This window comes from Oncorhynchus keta, chromosome 24 (assembly GCF_023373465.1).
Source record: "Oncorhynchus keta strain PuntledgeMale-10-30-2019 chromosome 24, Oket_V2, whole genome shotgun sequence".
NCBI classification, from domain to species: Eukaryota; Metazoa; Chordata; class Actinopteri; order Salmoniformes; family Salmonidae; genus Oncorhynchus; species Oncorhynchus keta.
Genome location: NC_068444.1, coordinates 47,220,940 through 47,239,786, shown reverse-complemented (window position 1 = coordinate 47,239,786; position 18,847 = coordinate 47,220,940). Strand labels below are relative to the sequence as shown.

General features: G+C 42.4%; 1 protein-coding gene across 2 annotated transcripts in view; it reads right to left on the bottom strand.

The window, feature by feature from the left end:
• The window catches only part of LOC118357639 (ETS translocation variant 4-like), a 41,162-nt gene extending 22,686 nt beyond the window's left edge, over window positions 1-18,476 (bottom strand). The window contains exons 1-4 of one of the 2 annotated variants that reach the window (XM_035734959.2): window positions 18,258-18,473; window positions 17,452-17,542; window positions 17,174-17,221; window positions 9,517-9,570 (exon numbers count right to left, since the gene is read on the bottom strand). In XM_035734959.2, coding sequence (XP_035590852.1) covers window positions 9,517-9,570; window positions 17,174-17,221; window positions 17,452-17,542; window positions 18,258-18,314 — 250 coding nt within the window. In that variant the 5' untranslated portion in view covers window positions 18,315-18,473. Of the gene's footprint in view, window positions 1-9,516; window positions 9,571-17,173; window positions 17,222-17,451; window positions 17,543-18,257 lie in introns of both variants that reach the window. The other variant, XM_035734960.2, reaches the window with a different exon arrangement.
• Window positions 18,477-18,847: the final 371 nt, after the last annotated feature.

Sequence of the window (18,847 nt, the reverse complement as noted above, 5' to 3'; positions counted from 1 at the left end):
GATTATCTTGGCAAAGGAGAAATGCTCACTAACAGGGATGTAAACAAATTTCTGCCCAACATTTGAGAGAAATTTGTGCTTATGGAACATTTCAGTCTGGCGCCGGAAGTATTGACTTCCGGCGCCGACTGAGATGGCCGCCTCGCTTCGCGTTCCTAGGAAACTATGCAGTTTTTTGTTTTTTTACGTGTTATTGGTTATCACTGCATTGTCGGAACTAGAAGCACAAGCATTTCGCTACACTCGCATTAACATCTGCTAACCATGTGTATGTGACAAATAAAATTTGATTTGATTTGGGATCTTTTATTTCAGCTCATGAAACATGGGACCAACACTTTACATGTTTAGTTTATATTTTTGTTCAGTGGAAAATCCAGTGGGATGGCGAGTCAACGACGACGATTCAATGTGTTCCACACCATTAGAGAGACTAGAGAGACAATCCAGCAGCTACTCCACTGGCACATGGAAACATGTGCTGGACATGTGTGCTTCTCAGGTCAATGCACAATCAGAAAGAGCAGAGAGAGCAATGGGCAAACTGACAACTCGGCATCTTTAAAATCCAAAGCTTGGTCCATTTAACCATTCGTTTCTCCTATCTGATTTACGGGTCCCCCATTCTGATCAGATATTGTTTTTACGACTTGACTTCCTTGAATATTTAAAGGATTGTTGTCAGATACCTGCCAAATGAGCCTGACACGATAGATAGACAGTACTGAAGTATCAACAGGAAGCAATTGGAAGGTAAAGCGAAGTGGCGGGTCCCTTTATCTCCCTTGGCTTTGTTTGCTTCAAAACCGATTAACTATGTGAGAGATATCAAGACGCTTTAAGAGAAACGGAAGTGTTCAATGTATTTTTGGTTTCATATTATTGGGTGTAGCTTGATGTTGTTTTGGGTAAGAGGATGTGGCGGACTTGAACGAAACCCAGTTCATGTGACCAGAGTATGGAGTTCAATCATCCAAGTTTCACTTCTTACTTCTCGATCATTTTAACTTTTTGTCAGGTTGCCTTTTTTTGACCGTGGAACTTCCTTTTTCATATCCCGTGTGCTTAATATTTGAAATGAAATGATGTCACCCGCCAATGACTGCAGCATACTCTACATATCCTTAGGACAATATGACTGTAGAACCTGCATGAGAAACTGGAACAGTTCAGGAGTAGCTAGTGAAGAGACGGTACCGTGAATCAGAATGTGTGTGTGCATGTGACTGTCTTGTCCATCCTGTGGTCAAGACAAGGAGGAGTGGACACAGGATTTAGAAAAAGGCAGCTCTTCCACCAGAATGATCCCTTAACCTACTTCGCCTCTTCTCGATGAAGGAACCTAATAGCGATTAGCACTGACAACAGGACGTGTTGTGGATAATAGCGTGGTAAATAACGACATCAAAGTTTACGTGGCTACACTGAAATCTAAGTTGAATCAAAGTTGGCCATTGGCTTCCTATTGACAAAAAAAACATGACCTGTATCCCTTTAAACATTTAGATTAATCACACTTCATCCATTGTCCATTTCATCCCCAGTGCGTTGCGGTGCTATTTTATGAATGGCCATTGACCGTCTATAAATCTTTCTCCCCCATTGCTGTTTAGTGGACACAATACAATACATCCCCATCCCAGGACATGGGCAGCGAGCGGGACGTTCCATGGCAGAAAGCAAGGGGTGTGATTAATGTGGCACAATATTGACTCTTCACTCTCGATCCCTCAGTCCCCAATATAGCTGCCCCCTCTTAATGTTTAATGTGCCGATCGATTCCCGCCCCCCCCTGCCATTACCGAAATGATATAATGAGCTCCCAGTGACCTGGCTGATATCCGTCTAGTGCTGAAGTGAGGGAGGGGAGGGGATGGGGAGGGGAGGAGATATGGGGGCAGACCAGGCTTATCTTGACTGGAGATATAGAACACGTGCTGCACTACTGTTCCCATCAAGTCCTAGTAGAAAGTCTGGCCGGACACCTCCCTGTAATTATCAGAGCACATGCCACGTCCACAGATCCTCTCGCCCTATCGCTCCCTTCAATCTCTCTATTTCTTCCTCTATCTCTCTTCCTCTCTCTCTCCCCTTTCCTGATTTATCCACACTTTATCCTTTCATCTATCCCTCCGCCTCCCACTCTTCCTCCCCCGTCTGGGGAATCTTTAGGATCAATACAGCGCTACTAGGTTCACTCCACACACACGTCCTGTCCTCTGTCAGCAAGTCACTACAGCAAGACCACAGCCTCAGCCATCAGCCATCGTGGTCCTTCTGTAGCACAGTTGGTAGAGCATGGCGCTTGTAACGCCAGGGTAGTGGGTTCGATTCCCGGGACCACCCATACGTAGAATGTATGCACACATGACTGTAAGTCGCTTTGGATAAAAGCGTCTGCTAAATGGCATATATTATTATTATTATTATTATCCCGTCTTAAAAGTCACATGTGGCGGTTGTAAACAATGAGAAAACCAGGGTCATGTTTAGTAAGACACATAGAAGATCTGTGTTCTTACTGGTGTTCTTAAGTTCAGGTGCAGGTCCCACTTTCACGTCTTTTCAAAGCGTTTTCTACCTATTGAACAGCACCCAGGTATGAGTGACTCAGTCAAGAAGAGAAAATGGAGGTATAGCTCTATAGCTGCCTGCCTTGCCTCACCAATTAACGCTGGTGCTATTTTGTGATGCCATGTGTGCTTTGCTGACGTGCCCTCCTTGTTTCTCGTCAGTCATGTATTATTGCTCAACGTGGAACTAACTGGCCTGTTATTTTTAGGCCTCATCCCTGCCTGTATCTGCCCCTCCTTGTTCTCCCCTGTTCTCACCTTAGAAAGAGAAAACACTCCAGCTGCGGACAAGCACAGCAGTTCCTCGAGTCCCCCCTTTCTCTCCCCGTACATGCAACACCCCCCTTCTGTAATAAAAAAACACACTACTGCCCATTCAGAAGGTTGAGCTGACACTCCGCTAGAGCTGGCTCAAATCTCTACATATACAGTCCCTGGTCTGCAGGACTGGTCTGAATCAACATTTACTCCATCCATAGAATCCCGTTTTTAGTGAGTATTATGTGGCAAAAGTATTATGTTAGTATGTGCATTACAAGAGGGAAAACAACTGTTGATTCTTTCAAATCCCTACATCGAGAAGACATAAGACACTTTTTGGAAAATATCTTTAAGGGATTGCATGAGCAGAAACCAAATGTAAAGAGATAAAGCATTGTTCTCCCTCTCTTTTTGTAGTGTTAGTCGTAGAATAACGGCCCTCCAATTCATGAATTGAGATTCCCTCTCCTTGACCCAATGTGCTGCTTCAGCCAGTCTCTCACAACCAGCCCATTCATAAAACTGTGGGGCTGAAGTGTGTATGTGTGTGTGTATGTGTGTGTGCGTAGTGTGTATGTGTGTGTGCGTACCATGTGTAGGATGCATGGGCAGGATGCATGTGTGTTTGTAGAGAGAAATGACCTATTCACTCATATAACCACACGCACGCATGGACGCATACACATTGAAGAGGAATCGTCCTCCCGGGGCGAATGGTATCCATGCATATCTGGCAGTCACCTGGATGTTTTTGCAGACTTGTTGCATAGCAGCTGTATTTTGGAAAGTTGAGAACACTGGGCTGCATATTTCTTTTCGTTTGAGTAGAGAGAGAGCAGAGGGAGAGACTCACCAATTTACTCTCCCTCTGCACCAAATGGGGACTGATTGGGCCAGCTCTGAACGAATGAGTGAGCAGGGGAACACAACAACACAAACAAGAGAGAAGGTTGAAAATGAATGTCGAGGCAGAATGCTTCCTACCGATGAGACAAACTGCTGTGAGCGTTCGCACTCAACTGCACTCCCTATCTCTTTCTTTCTCTTTCCATTCTCTCTCTCTGTTTCCCCTTTTCTCTCTAAAAGACTAGAACGGCATCTACAGCCACAACTTCCTATATAATTACTACAAGGCCCAAAACTAAACAATCGGCCCACACAGCTCCGAAATGACTGGATCAGCTCACATCTTGGAACACTCAATGTGTAGAGAAAGAGAGAGGGTAGAAGGGAGGAAAGGAGAGAGAGAGAGGGAGGGGGGTAGTTAGGGGTGTCCAGATTTAAAACTCAGCTTAGTTTGTACAGAGGCAGGAAGAGGGAGGGGTCAGAGAATCCACTCGTAGAGAGGGGGGTCACAAAGGGGGTAACGTAGTACTGTAGCACTTTTTTTATGAATGGGGAGAGGGGGAGACACGCTTCCTCTTACACTCAGGAGAAAATGTATGAATGGGATGTGTCTGTTGGGCTGCTCTCCATCGAACGGAACCCAAAGAACTCTTACTTGCCACACAATTTCTATTTCAGTAACAACACATTTATCAATGGCTTATTTATTCTCTCTTAGACAATTCTAAAAACATTCAAATGTAGAAACTAAGTAAACAGTCAGCGTGTGGAAGATTTGTTTGACAATCGACTGAGTTCCCTCCCTGCAGCCAGACACACTGAAAACAAATGGGCCTGTCAGTATCCAACAGCCTCATTACAGATCAGATAGGGGGATTTGTCAAACCCCCAAAAGGCAACATACCTCCTCCCTTTTAGGTATCACGAGCTGAAAGTCATCCCCGTCTTTAGAATTTACTTCATTTCATAACGGTATTCGGTGAATCATATATTAAGGAACACACATGTATTGTATTAAAGCTTGAAGGTCAAGTTCCATCAAATACACAGTATAATTCAGAGGTAAAGGACATGTGTTTACATAACCTTCCCTCAGTGGAACTCTGCAGACAGAGCATGCTTGTTATCTGTTATTGAGGGAGAAGGGGAACAGATAGATTTACCAGATGTGCAGGTATTGCACAATAACTTATTGTCCCCCCCTCCTCCCATCTCCTTCATCTAGCATTCCAGTGTCCCAAAGCCTGGCGCTCTGTTTTTACTCTCTTCATCCCTCTCGCTCTCTCTGTCATTCTCCCTCCCTTTCCCTCTATCTTCCACACCCATACAGGTAACAACCTGACTCAGAAAACAACTTTTGATTTGCTGTGGCGCCTTTTCAATACGGCCTCCAGAAAACGTTAGGACTTTGTTTGCCAGCTTTGCGCCCTGTACTCTGAGTTACCATAACATCTGACTCACCTGTTTAGAACTATATTACAAGGCTGAAGAGTGATGAGTTCGATGGAATAATGCATAACCGGGTATGGGAACAGACAAGGCTTTCATTTAACCCGCAGGGGGCTTCAATAGACTCGCTACCAGTCGCAACCACAAACACGTAGAAGAATATCTTTATGTCAATGGCAGCCTGTCTACTTGGAGCTTCCCATCACATCATGTTGAATAGAGAAGCCCAAAAGAGTGTTCTGGCCATTGAGTACGAACAGCAGGAGCTAGCAGGAGTGCTGTCTGTCAACCTGAGCCCATCTCTTCTCAGACTACTGCATATAAGTGAGCTGCCTGTCAAAGTGAATCCCCAATGACCCTACGGATCATACCAGGGTCAACCATGGGCAGCAAGCTGGCAGTGATTGGCTGGGTTAGCCTAGGGTTAAGTAGACATGACCCTTGCATGCCCTAGGGTTCATCGCCACTTCCTCCTCCTCATTGTTGTTCCACAGACAGGAACAATATGTTTCACTGGGCATGTGTCACTGGGGCTAATGGGTTTTGAGCAGGGCCAGGGGGAACTCCGTTGCTAAGTTTCACACTGTACAACTTCTGACTTATTTTCAGGTTTAAATTATGTTCAAAACATTTCATTTAGACTTTATCCATTGAAATTGCTATGTTAATTCTGCATAAAAAAATTATGTTAAATATACCAATGTCCTCTTCGTCATCATTTTGAACGGACTCACCCATAAGGGCCTATTCAGATTGACGAAAATTGGAAGAGAGTCTGAGGAGCGGACTGGTGAAGATACACTACATGGCCAAAAACATGTGGACACCCCTTCAAATCAGTGGATTCGGCTATTTCAGCCACACCCGGTCCTGATAGGTGTATAAAATCCCACAGCCATACAATCTCCATAGACAAACATTGGCAGTCGTATGGTCCATACTGAAGAGCTCAGTGACTTTCAACGTGGCACAGTCATAGGATGCCACATTTTCAACAAGTCAGTTAGTCAAATTTATGCCCTGAAAGAGCTGCCCCGGTCAACAGTAAATGCTGTTATTGTGAATTGGAAACGTCTAGGAGCAACAACGGCTCAGCCGCAAAGTGGTTAAATGCAGTGCCAACTAAAGTTTGGTGGAGGAGGAATAATGGTCCGGGTTAGGACTCTTAGTTCCAGTAGAGGGAAACGCTAAAGCATACAAAGCCATTCTAGACTAATTCTGTACTTCCAACTTTGTGGCAACAGTTTGGGGAAGAACCTTTCCTGTTTCAGAATGACAATGCCCCCGTGCACAAAGCAAGGTCCATACAGAATTAGTTTGTCGAGATCGGTGTGGAAGGACTTGACTGGCCTGCACTGAGCCCTGACCTCCACACCATCGAATACCTTTGGGATGAATTGGAATAGCAACAGCGAGCCAGGCCTAATCGCCCAACATCAGTGCCCGACCTCACTAATGCTCTTGTGGCTGAATGGAAGCAGGTCCCTGCAGCAATGTTCCAACATCTAGTGGAAAGGCTTCCCAGAAGAGTGGAGACTGTTATAGCAGAAAGGGGGGGGGGACCAACACCATATTAATGCCCATGATTTTCGAATGAGATGTTCGAAGAGCAGGTGTCCACATATTGCTGGCTATGTAGTGTATTTAGATTTTTCAATTTACATTACATCCTTGCTTTACCTTTCGACATGGCTGGAAATGTGACATTCTTGCTTTTTAGCTTCAAATGTACCATAAATATCACAGTAGACACTAGCCAGTAAGCATGCAAACTATTCAACAATGCAAGCAACTCTTCATTTAGTTAAAACATATTAGCTACACTCTTAAATGATGCAACCCTAGCATATTACACTCTTCAATAATGCAACCAGAGCATATTACTCTCTTGAATAATGCAACAATTCACAAGCATGTGCAGACAATTAAAGGGTTTATTTTCTTGTTCGTACACACATTAAATGTACCTAGCACGTAAGACAATAGCACAGTTAGCTAAGCTACCACTAGCTAGTAATGTTAGCATATCAAACATGAACGTTTACCTGTCTCATACGAATATAAAATACAGTAGCATTATCATACAGTGTCATTCATAGTATTGTATAGAGCTGGCTAGGAAGCAAGCTAAACAAAATCATTTCTGTATTCTCATTAGCTATCTACATCATTATAGCTAGCTACTAACGTTAGCCAGTTAGCTGAATGCTGAACCATAGCTAGATTGCTAGCTCTTAGTTCTACATGACAATATCAGCTTATTAAAGTTCCCTTAAAACTCCCTCTTCAACCTTCTCTTGCCCAGGGAACCCCACACCCCAGGCAAAAACCCAGGGTCCCCCATCATATGTTTGCAAAAAATCATTTTCACATCTTGTCTTATCCTCAGGTGAGAATGATAATGACAAGGAGAGAGGTAATCAATGTTTTAAAATTAATAGATTTGGTTTAAAAAAATGGTTTAATTGTTCTGATCTCCCCACGTTATAATTGGAAGAGGAAGTGTAAACGTTAACATAGCCTATTAGCTAGAAAGGTAACTCCAAATCCGGTTTTGCTAAGAGCAGCTGTTTAGCTGGTTAAACAAAAATTTGGTCATGTGTTGGCAAACATTTATGTCCAAGTCAAGAAAGCTTACCAGCAGCACTTGCCGTAGTGGTAGCATGTTCATGGGTGGTTTTTCAAAACCTATGTCACATATTCCAGTAAGTTTAATACCAACGACAGTAGAAACTCTGTGTAATTTGCTCAATATTAGGAGTTAAGAAAAAAAGTTGACATCATTAGAAAGAAGATATTCTGCTTTTCTGCTGTATGTATTGAATTCTACATTTGTTTATTCTGTTGTTGCTATCGATATTCATAAAAACATTATTATTATTATTATTATTTTGCGGACCCCCTGGTTGAATAACCCTGCCTTAGAACAAACCAGGCTTCATTTAATCAACACCATGGAAGTCATTATATGAGGTAAACACAAATTGCGACTAAAACGTTGATAATTTCCTCCGAAGCTGATCAGGTCTAGCTTGCATAGCTCGATCAAATGGCTTCCTGCCTGGAAAGTGGCTCAGTGCAGGGTAGCCAAGCACTGTTGAGATTACTTTTCTTAAAGCTACGGCTACAAATGTAGAATGTAACAGGCTGTTACTGCAATTTCAGGTAAGAACTCAATAATACAAGTCTCAAATATAAGGAAAATGTCTATGCATTTCAGCTGTTCCAAAAATATTGTTCTGCAATTATGATTTTTACTGTAGGAGTGCTGGACTCAATGAGACAATTCTGTTTACACTGCCCTGCTTGTGCGCTACCCCTGAATGTAGCTAGCGGTCGAGATGTGAGCAATTCACAGCTTTAAATTCCATTATTAATAAGTATATATTCTCACAATTTATTTATTTATTTAAAAAAATATTAATAATGGGAATTTTACCCCGTTTTCTCCCCAATTTCGTGGTATCCAATTGTTTTTAGTAGCTACTATCTTGTCTCTTCGCTACAACTCCTGTATGGGCTCGGGAGAGACGAAGGTTGAAAGTCATGCGTCCTCCGATACACAACCCAACCAAGCCGCACTGCTTCTTAACACAGCACGCATCCAACCCGGAAGCCAGCCGCACCAATGTGTCGGAGGAAACACCGTGCACCTGGCAACCTTGGTTTAGCGCGCACTGTGCCCGGCCTGCCACAGGAGTGGCTGGTGCGCGATGAGACAAGGATATCCCTACCAATTGTCACCACCGGTTACTACAGAGCCTGGGCGCGAACCCAGAGTCTCCGGTGGCCCAGCTGTCTCACAATTTATTTTGATACCTCTCGAGAATCTCCTCTCGAGAATCTCCAACTTTCGTCAATGTAAAAAGGGCCTAACTCTATGAATGGCTTTAAATGAAAAGGGCACGGAGGACGCTGTTTGTAAAGCGCACACTCCCCTACAGATCCTGAATCCCCATTGTCTATACACACAACAAAAAGGGAAACCCATTCAAATACTAGCCACGCAGTTGTGTAGTACGGGAATTTGCTTTCCCCTCTTACACCTCAGACATACACAAAAGGGAATCTTTGTACCTGGACTCTGAATGATCTTTTACTGGTTTCCTGAGCCGATCCATTCAGCTTTCATAACTATGCAAATGGATGGAGGAGGACAATAGTAGCATCCAAATTCACCCATGACGAGTAGGTTGTATTAAGTATGTGTCTTGGAAATGCTTTGTTTCACAGGCAAAGATTACCGTAACTTTGACAAGTACAGTAGCTCCGCCCAAGCCTTGAACAGCTTAACATCCCAACGCTGACCCCGTACCTAAGTTTCTCTCTCTCTCCCTCACGCACACACACAGAATTCTTAGCAGTGACACATGCATTTTTTTCTTACAGTTTTCGGAGTGGAAATCAGGAACAAACTGCTCATCACTGTCAGGAACTTGAGCTGAAATCAGAAAAGAAAGAGAAACCGTTAGTCATGTCATGGGTTGAGCATAATGTAGCTAGCCTTGCTAGCCTTGGTGGTCGGTCTGTCAATTTATCTAGAGAGAGTGAGCACTATGCTAGCCTGCTATGCTAGCCTTTCTAGGCGAGTGAGCACTACGCTAGCATGCACGCTTAGCCTGTCTGATGCTAGCTACATCTCTCCATTAACTGAGCCAGTCTTAGTGCTTCATGCTGTCCAGCAGCTTTGCCAGTGTGGAAGCTCAGCTCAACCTGCCCATGGTCCTTGGCGGTCATGGTGCTGGGCCTCGTCAGACTCTTTCCTTGGCCATGAAACCTGAGTCACTGCCTGGGTCCAGCCAAGCAACCTTCACTTCCACACTTTCCAGAGTGCCAGCACTTTTCCATGAGCGACAGATCAATACCACATAGTCAAGGGGGGAATGAAGCTTAGCTGTTGGACTCAGTCACAGCTACATGCTACCTCGCTCTCCTCATTTAATGTGGCATTTAACGTCTGGATGGCGCAAACACTGATTTATTCGTTAACTTTTCGAGCTGCGCCTTGGAAGGGTTTAACCTCAGCTATGCCTTGACCGCAGTCAAGCATCGTTACTGTGACTATCGACTGTGTCTCATTTTTGTTCTGACCTCAATTAGTGTCAGGTGTTTTTCCTGACCTCGTGACCTGACCAGGGAAAAACTCTGGGTCCCTTCTGACAACTCATTTTGGTATGAAGGACGATGCCCTGACCAGTAGCGGTGCGTGGGTAAAATAACTGGCGAAGCCAAGCCAGAAAAAAACCCATATTACAGCCTATGTCTTGTGATAATTGTGTTGTTTGCTCTATAACCTGTTCGTTCACATGCCTTGCTACAGTGATATATAATCCTAAAGGCCGAGACAATAAGAAGACACGGTGGCAGAACAAATTCAACCACACCTTAGTTTCATCACAAAACCGGAGAGCAAACTCTGTCTGGTGAAGACCACAAAGCATATTGCATGTAACAAACAGTATATATATATATGTATATACATGGTCAAGAAAGGTCAAGAAAGGTCATGTTTCTGACATGTTTGGACTATTAAACAACTATTGATTTAGAACCACGGAGAGTTACAATAAGTCGCTAAGAAAACAAGAGCTGCCTCCACTGTTCCAGCACCATTTCAACTTCAACATTTCAACATCCTTTAAATCACCTATGCTCTTAGTCTAATACATTGACAACTAAAAGATACCAAAAACAGTTTAGTCCAATCAACTTAAGCTAAATAAGATGTGGCTGTCCATCGTTATGATTTCTGTGTGTGTGTGTGTGTGCGTGCAAGTAGAGAAAACATGTTAACTCACCCTATTTGTAGAGAAATGCCAATGCCATCCTCCTCTCTTTCATGTTGACGAAACGGTCTATGATTCTGTTGTACAGTACACAATTTTATTTTTTGTTGTCCTGGGCTACCTGCCTAAAATGCTTGCTCGCTCTAGCTAGCCTAACTTCCTTTTTATGGGCAACGTTAGCTAGTAAACATTAGCTTCTACATCTAGCTACATATTGAACTTCCATCCTCTCAGTCTAGGGGCACAATGTATGAATGTATGGTTGGATCAGATTTGTCGTTATAATCATTGGCCACGGTGAGAATTAAGTAAAACCACAAGTCCAAATCCCTATCACCATCCATGGCTAATTTAGGAGAGGGACAATTTTAGCTAGCTAAGTAGCTAGCCAGCAGATGCAACAATTCAAGTTGTTTCTGTCAATGACGTATTGCTCTCGATGTGATGTGATTTGAGGGAAGCCAAATCCAAACTGGCTTCCTTTCACAATTTTATTTTGGTGCGCTAGGACCATTCACAGTTGAGCTCACTCAATTCAACTCAACTGTGATTGGCTATTATTTTATTTTAACATGATCAAGGGTGGCCAAATGCTCGCTGGCTTCCCTTGCATGAAATGCTACGGGTGGCAATAATGTATCCTCTTTTGACCAGTCAGGATCAGATAGATGCCTTACACATACAGAGACAGAGGAGTGCTGTTTCGCTCGCTCGGATGCTTTCTCCGGTGAGATAGAGTCAGCCTCTTGCCAATTGAAGGAAAATGAATAAAGATAAATTATTATTATTTTATTGGGAGGGGCCTGACTTCCCTTGGCATCCATGAACACATGCCACTGGCTCTGACATGAGGCCTAACGATGGCAGCACAGGGTGATTTAAGACCTTAAAGAGGTGCACTTACAGTGGAGACAGGGTTACTGTCACTCACACAGACTAGCTATCGAACCAAAGTGGTGATTAATGGATCAGTACAGAGGTGGAGCTGCCTTCCTTTCCTCCACCCACGGATCCCATTTCAAGACATTCAGTTGGAATCGTATTCTCTTTGTAAATCCTGGCCAAATATCCACAGAGATATGTTTTGCCCTCATTGATGTGAATTGTGACAAGACGTCAGTGGCATGTAAAATGTGTGCATGTTGTTTACTTGTGTCTGTGTACTTTCCGTCACAGAGCACAGACAGACTAAACAGGCTTTTTAAACAAGGAAGGAAATCACATGTCTTCTGTCGGTCTTACACCCATTTAGTGGAGCTAGAGGACATTCTTGGTCAATCTGGATGCTCTGCGGCTAGTGAAGTGTTCTGGAATTCGTCACCTGCTTTGAAGCCTTTGAGATATTGTTCTTAAGGTCAAGCTAGAGGTGGTAGGAGGACGAGGAAATGAGAGAGAAGTAAGGGGGAGCTGAGGGCAAGTTTAGGTTAGCACTATTTAGATCTTGGTCACAAGGCCACTAGCATGAATGAGTGATGTTTTGTTGAATAATTCTATCATAAAAACGTCAAAAATGTTCAACATTTACAGAAACACTGGACCTGGTGAAATAAATATTAATGTATTCATACTTGATTTTAACTTGCAGTCAGTTTAATGTACAATCTTATTACTGACATTATAGTCAAATTAACCTTATCCTACCATCTAGGCCGTATCTGACTGAAGTGTCGCAGTCGTTTTGTAAAACCAGCCCATTATGTACGGGTGCAACAGGGCTTGATAGTATTGTACTTTTCTGTTTGCTGAGATGTTCAGATCCAAATACATTTCCGATATCAATTGTCCTCCCAAGCACTAGACTTTGAACCACACAAACAGGTTAGGAAGTCCAGATTAGAGGACTGCCAATGTCCCAATGGGTGAAAAGGTCAAATTTATCCAGTGAGCCATGAGCACACTGGCATCTGAATCGCTACCCGTGGCTGAATGGCCTAAACCTCGCCTGCAGCCAGGTCTGGAAACCTTTACAACAGGCACGAGTCCAATTTGAAAGGTTCCTGCTTTTTCATAAGCCTTTTAATTGCTTTGGTCTTGCACTTACGTAATGGTACACGTCAATTCTTAGGAAAAGTTGATGGTTTACGAACGAAAACAAAATGCCACCACATGGGAAGCACATGTCCCCTCTCCACTCGAACATGGTTTAAGATAATGAGAATAAGTCAAGTGAAAGCGTATAGTATTATAGGAAACCAAATCTGAAGTTTCATTTACTAACATTAAAAAGTCTCTCAAATTGAAACTCAAATGTGACATAACCAAATTTATTTAACACTTTGCTTTTTTTCCTTAAACAAAGTTAGAGCAACTTCATAGAACCCTTTTTTCTTCAAACACAGAGCAAGGGCAACATCATAGAACCCACAAAGAGAAAGTTAGTAAGTGCCAGCGCCTGTGACATCACCCAGCCAAGTTAAAGACCCAAACCTAGCCAAAAGGCCCCCTCTCTCACTTCAGCTAACAGTCCACAAAACAAAGCAGGGAAAACGGAGCGAAAAGAGGAAATAGGAAATTCAAATCCACTTTCACGTATTTCTGCCCCGCTTCCTGTGAGGAGGAAACCGGATGATGGCGTCTTGGAGCATGTTCAGATAAATGACATTGATTTCTTATATAATGCTGCGTCCTGTTCCTATACGGTAATACTATTACCCCTTTTAACTTTTGCCCTAAGGAGAAGGATAAAGCTGCTTTATGAGAAAGAGCAGAGGCCAATATTTAGTCCACCAGATCAAACAATAAATCATTTCCACCCGTTTCAACGTGTCTGAAATGGAACACGTTGGATCGAGCTAAGAAAAAGGAAGAGAAGAAAGAAAACATTAAGGATATCTGAGCGTCAGTGCGACTGGCTCGTAGACAAGAGCACAACCCTGTGCTTAGGGAGACAGAGGGAGAGTGTGTGTGTGTGTGTGTGTGTGTGTGTGTGTGTGTGTGTGTGTGTGTGTGTGTGTGTGTGTGTGTGTGTGTGTGTGTGTGTGTGTGTGTGTGTGTGTGTGTGTGTGTGTGTGTGTGTGTGTGTGTGTGTGTGTGTGTGTGTGTATCCGATTTGCTTCCAGGAACACCCTCGTCAAAGGCTTTGAGATGCAAGTCAGCACAAGACAGAAAATGTGTTTATATGAGCAAAGACACATTTCCTTTTAAATGTTTTGTTATTTATTTCAGGCACCTTGAATTACTTTTTTTTTCCCTCAATGGGAGATCCTGGGAAGAGCATAGAACTCTGTCATAAACGCCAATGACAAGATGTGACAAGAACCTGAACTCTCTCTCTCTCCCTCCCTCTCGTAACCTTCCCGTCTCCTTTATTTCCTCCACACTCTCCAGCAGAAAACTCCCTCCAGCTAGCGAGTTTTTACAATGCGGGTGAATCCCTTGCAACCACAATCAGTCACAATGATAGGCCTCTAATTAATGCAACAGGACAGAGGAGTTATGCCAGAACAGTTCAAAAACAAGCTACTATTTAGGGTTAAATAACACACCGATAGTTACGCCACTGACTTCCACCCAGGCAGCTCGGGCTTTTTCATTCTCTCTATGGCCCAGCAAGTCTTCCTCTTGGCAATCTGTTGATGCAGTACAACAGAACGCCATATCTACTGCTCTGCTATGGATGTTACCTTTATGGTTGACGAACTACAAATAGAATGTCCATCAAAGGGATCAGACTTTGGGATGGTTCTCATTGTTGTCCCTTTTATTGGTGCCGGCTCTGTCTTTGTCTGTGGAGTGTGGTGGTGTGAACTTGCCAGTTTGACGCTGCATGAGAATTAGGTGCCCGAGGCCGAGATACAAAGAGAGCATTGTTTGCCGGGCATCATAAACAATCATTTTTCATAAGAGTCGAGGCCCATTTCAATGACTTGAACCCTTTTCGCGCTAGCGTGCCGACCCGAACGGTACTGTGTTGGCTCGGGTATTTTCTTTTCACATTGGCCTTTCTAGCACAGTTCCAGCATTTATGGTGGATGCGTAACCGGACCAATGCAGTACAGCTCGGCTCAGTAGTGTGAAAAAGGTATAGCTCAACTCAAGCATCCACAACAACTTCCTTGAAGTAGTTTGTGTCGATAATACTTCTCACAGGATCTGGTTATAGATTTTGGTCTTGTGTGACTCATGGTCAATACTAAGGATGCTACTGTGAACTGTCCTCTACCATGAAAAAAAATGGTTACTTCAAGATAAGCAGATAAGCTGTGTCTAGGGATAGTCGTGCAAAAAATGCATAACTTTAGAAATCCCCTTTCCTCACAACAACAGTCTGGAAGCACCTCCCATGTAATCACTAGTGTACCCACTACTCTTTTACAATGAACACAGCACTGGCAATTCAAGACTCCTGTACATGTACGTATGGAGATGAGCTTTTTGCTGTTCATTCAAGGCAATAAGATACTCTCTCGAGCCAAAGAAAAGAATGTTACATAAGTTATCTGGTTGTTTTGTTATGTACATTATGTATACTGTAAACCAGTCTCGGGTCTGAAAGGATTTGAGGTGCACTTGATTCATTCAACTTGGAGTTTGCACTTTTGGGACTTTTCTATTGGCTTCATTATGCAAATGAAATCAACCGAAGCTCAAGTATTTGAAAGCATTTGACATACATGTATATTTGACCCAGGTCTGCTACAAATCACAGGCTATCAATTTGGCTGGTTCAAGATGGCAGACATTTTGTAGCAGGTTTCATTTCTTGTTTAGAGGTTGTTTAAGTGTTACATATTGCCCTTCCACTTCTGGGCCACAGATTTACCAAACATGCGTGAGTCATTCCTTAGTGTTGTTGTCCCGTCCTAACATATAATTGCTTCTTTAGAGCGCACGTCATATTGTACCTTTAAACTCCACACTGCTGACAATTGATGATGCCTGCCTGGGTCCATTTCATCACTATGTGCTTTTAGTGACATGCTGTTTTTTTGCATTGGCTGGGATTATTGGCACGCAAGGACACTACATGCCAACACAGCCCAAATAGGGAATGTTTACAACTTATCATGTCCTGTCTATGTTCACCAAGGAAATGTTTCTGTCGTAACATATCACTAATGACCATGTGTATTGCAACATAATGTTTAACTCCCCGAGCCTTTCTTCACCTCTTAAAGTGAAAAGGTCATTGTTTTACTGTCTATGTTTTTGTTTGCCTACATTTTCACTGAAACTACGTTTTGCTACTCAACCCTGTGTACTGTGTGTCTAACACTCACTAAAGCTGTGGTATTCAAAGTCGGGGTGACGACCCCTAGTGGGTAAATAATAATCTTTTATTTCAAATTTTTGGGGAACAAATAATTAAGAGTACAGATTATTGAATGGGACAATATAAAAACGTTTTTCAAAAAGATAATTCAAAAAATATTATTTTATTGAGTATTTATTGGTTTCTTTTCATTTTGATAAGAGATGAGAATGCAATTAAATTGAAATTTACCGATTTTAAGTTTGCGTAAAATTTGGGTGGGGTGGGGTTGCGAGACATTCCTGTCCAAAAAATGGTGGCCCCAAATATTCTGGTCGAAAACATTGTGCTGAAAAAGTTTGAATACCACCACAGTAAAGTAAAATAGGCCTTTCCTGATGTCAACTAAATATTTGGTACAGATGACCAGGGGTGAAAATTTCACCTGGGACGGGTCCCCCCCACATTCTGGAATTACATTTTTGTCTCCCCCAGTTTTAGCATTGGCATGTGATATAAAACGAGGCAACAGTGCTTATGTTATCCGACTGGAGTGTTTATTCAACTAGAAAAAAAAGAAAAAAATGTAACTCGTAAAAAAAACATCCCCCCACTTCTAAAACCAAAGTTGTGCCCCTGCACATGACTAATAGTCAAATTAATTGTAATTATCATACTGTACATTCTTTCAGTCCCACTCTTTATTAATAAGTCTGTAGGGATTTAATTACTGCTTCGTGGTGGTATGTGTTCTCATCAACCTAGCAGTCATCAACTGAGAAATTGAGATCAAACACACTCACATCTATGTCAACACGACTCCTTTTGTAATGGATCATTTCCATATTAATATGTCTGACCAAGGGTGGTCCTCCAGGATATCAATATCACCAATGTTCAACAGATCACACGCATATTTAAACATACTATCTAACATATTCAAATCTGGTTGACCTTTCCCTAGTCTCTGTTGCGATATGATTTATCATTGCCACTCTCACTGAAACATAGCAATTAATCCAACAAAAAAAACAACGAATTTAAGTAAATGCTGCAGGCAGTCTCACCTTCTGTGAGCCATGTCTCCTGAAGTTGGCTTAAATCCTGAAAGAGGTCTGAAAGAAGAAGAAAACGACATGATTACCACAGAACGACAAGATCAAAGAGCATTCACTCACAAGATGGTCTGGTCATGTCGGCTAGATCAAGTGTAGGCAAGTTAAGTCATGTTTATCAATCCAAAAATAGGAGACATACATCTGTATGATGCTTTGGTAAACAGACGAGGTAAACTTGTGTCACCTAAAGGGGACATTGAGAGCCGCCGTTGGAGCTCTAACTTTACCTTCAGATTCCTGAGGGGGTAATTCCGTGTCCATGTATTTCCTTTTTGCAGCCATCAACAGTCTATTTAGGGGCCCATGTCCTTGTGACTTCTGCAAAGCATCCGAAATATTACAGAAGTGTGAAATACACACAAACATGACATGTAGCCTACCTTTGATATCATAGGCTACCTAGAACATTCCCATGGTCACTAATTGGTTTAGGTAATTAGTCAATGTGGCAATCAATACTGAAATAATCACATATTACATTATCTAAAGGATATTAAAAGGATGTAATTATACTTTTTATTAGTAGTTGTATCCTAATTATTATTACAGAGTTGTAACTTTTGGGGTTTTTCTTTTTTTGTTTTCATTCCAGACTGAACAAATATTGTCCCTTCAAATACCATTGAGAATCACTCTCATATAACCTATTATCAACCCAATACAACCACAACAGAATACCAACGCAGCTTGTCACCGTAAACTGTAACAGTGTTGCAACACAAACGCGCTCTACAGTTCCATTTGCCCTCTCAAATTGTTAACCCATTTGCTAGGGGACACTGTTAACATGTCCTGTCTATAGACAAGCAATGTGTTAATGAACAGTGTAAAATAAAAGCTTTCATTTAGTTTATGTAGTAAAACAATTATGCAGAACTTTTGATAGTTTAGAAGCGAATGAAAACAGTTTTCTTCGCGCACACAATTGCTTCAGCCAAATCTCATGCAAAGGGCGATCAGAGAGAAAGCCCGGTAGCCAAGTCCTAAAAACTGAGCACAGCATTTACAAATACATTACTTTATCCATACGTACATTTGCTAAAGTGTAAGGCACTTGCTGGTCCAAATATCCATCCATTTTATAATCCATCCGTTAACCGTTTGTGGTCATTTAGGCTGAGTTGAATGAGATCCACGCAGCCTGCAGGGAGAGAGGGAAGAGGGACAAGAGGAGCGATAGTTGTGAATGGAGCTGCGAGAAAGCTGCATACATAATGAGCTCCATTCACATAAAATGCAGAGGGAAGAGATGGCGAGCTTTTACTCAGGGAGCTGCTGCCCCCTTTACAACGGCCATCTCTAGATGTAATAGAACTTTGTCAAATTGCCATCGAAAGTGTTATTTTTTTGTGTGGGGGGGCATTTTAGCTAACCCTAAGCCTTTTCATAACCTTAACCCAATTATCCTGACATGCTGGGTAAAATCTAATAAACCTGCTACGAAAATACATTTTTTTTTTTACAAAAGCTGTATCCCTTCTAGACAAAAACCCTTTACTGTTGGTTCGTGATAGATCTCGCACAGTCGTCAGATACCGCACAAAATTCTCTCAACAAGTAAGCCTATGCAATGTGCCTCTTCTTTGCTCTTATAGTTATAAAATGTTATTTGTTGTTTATAAA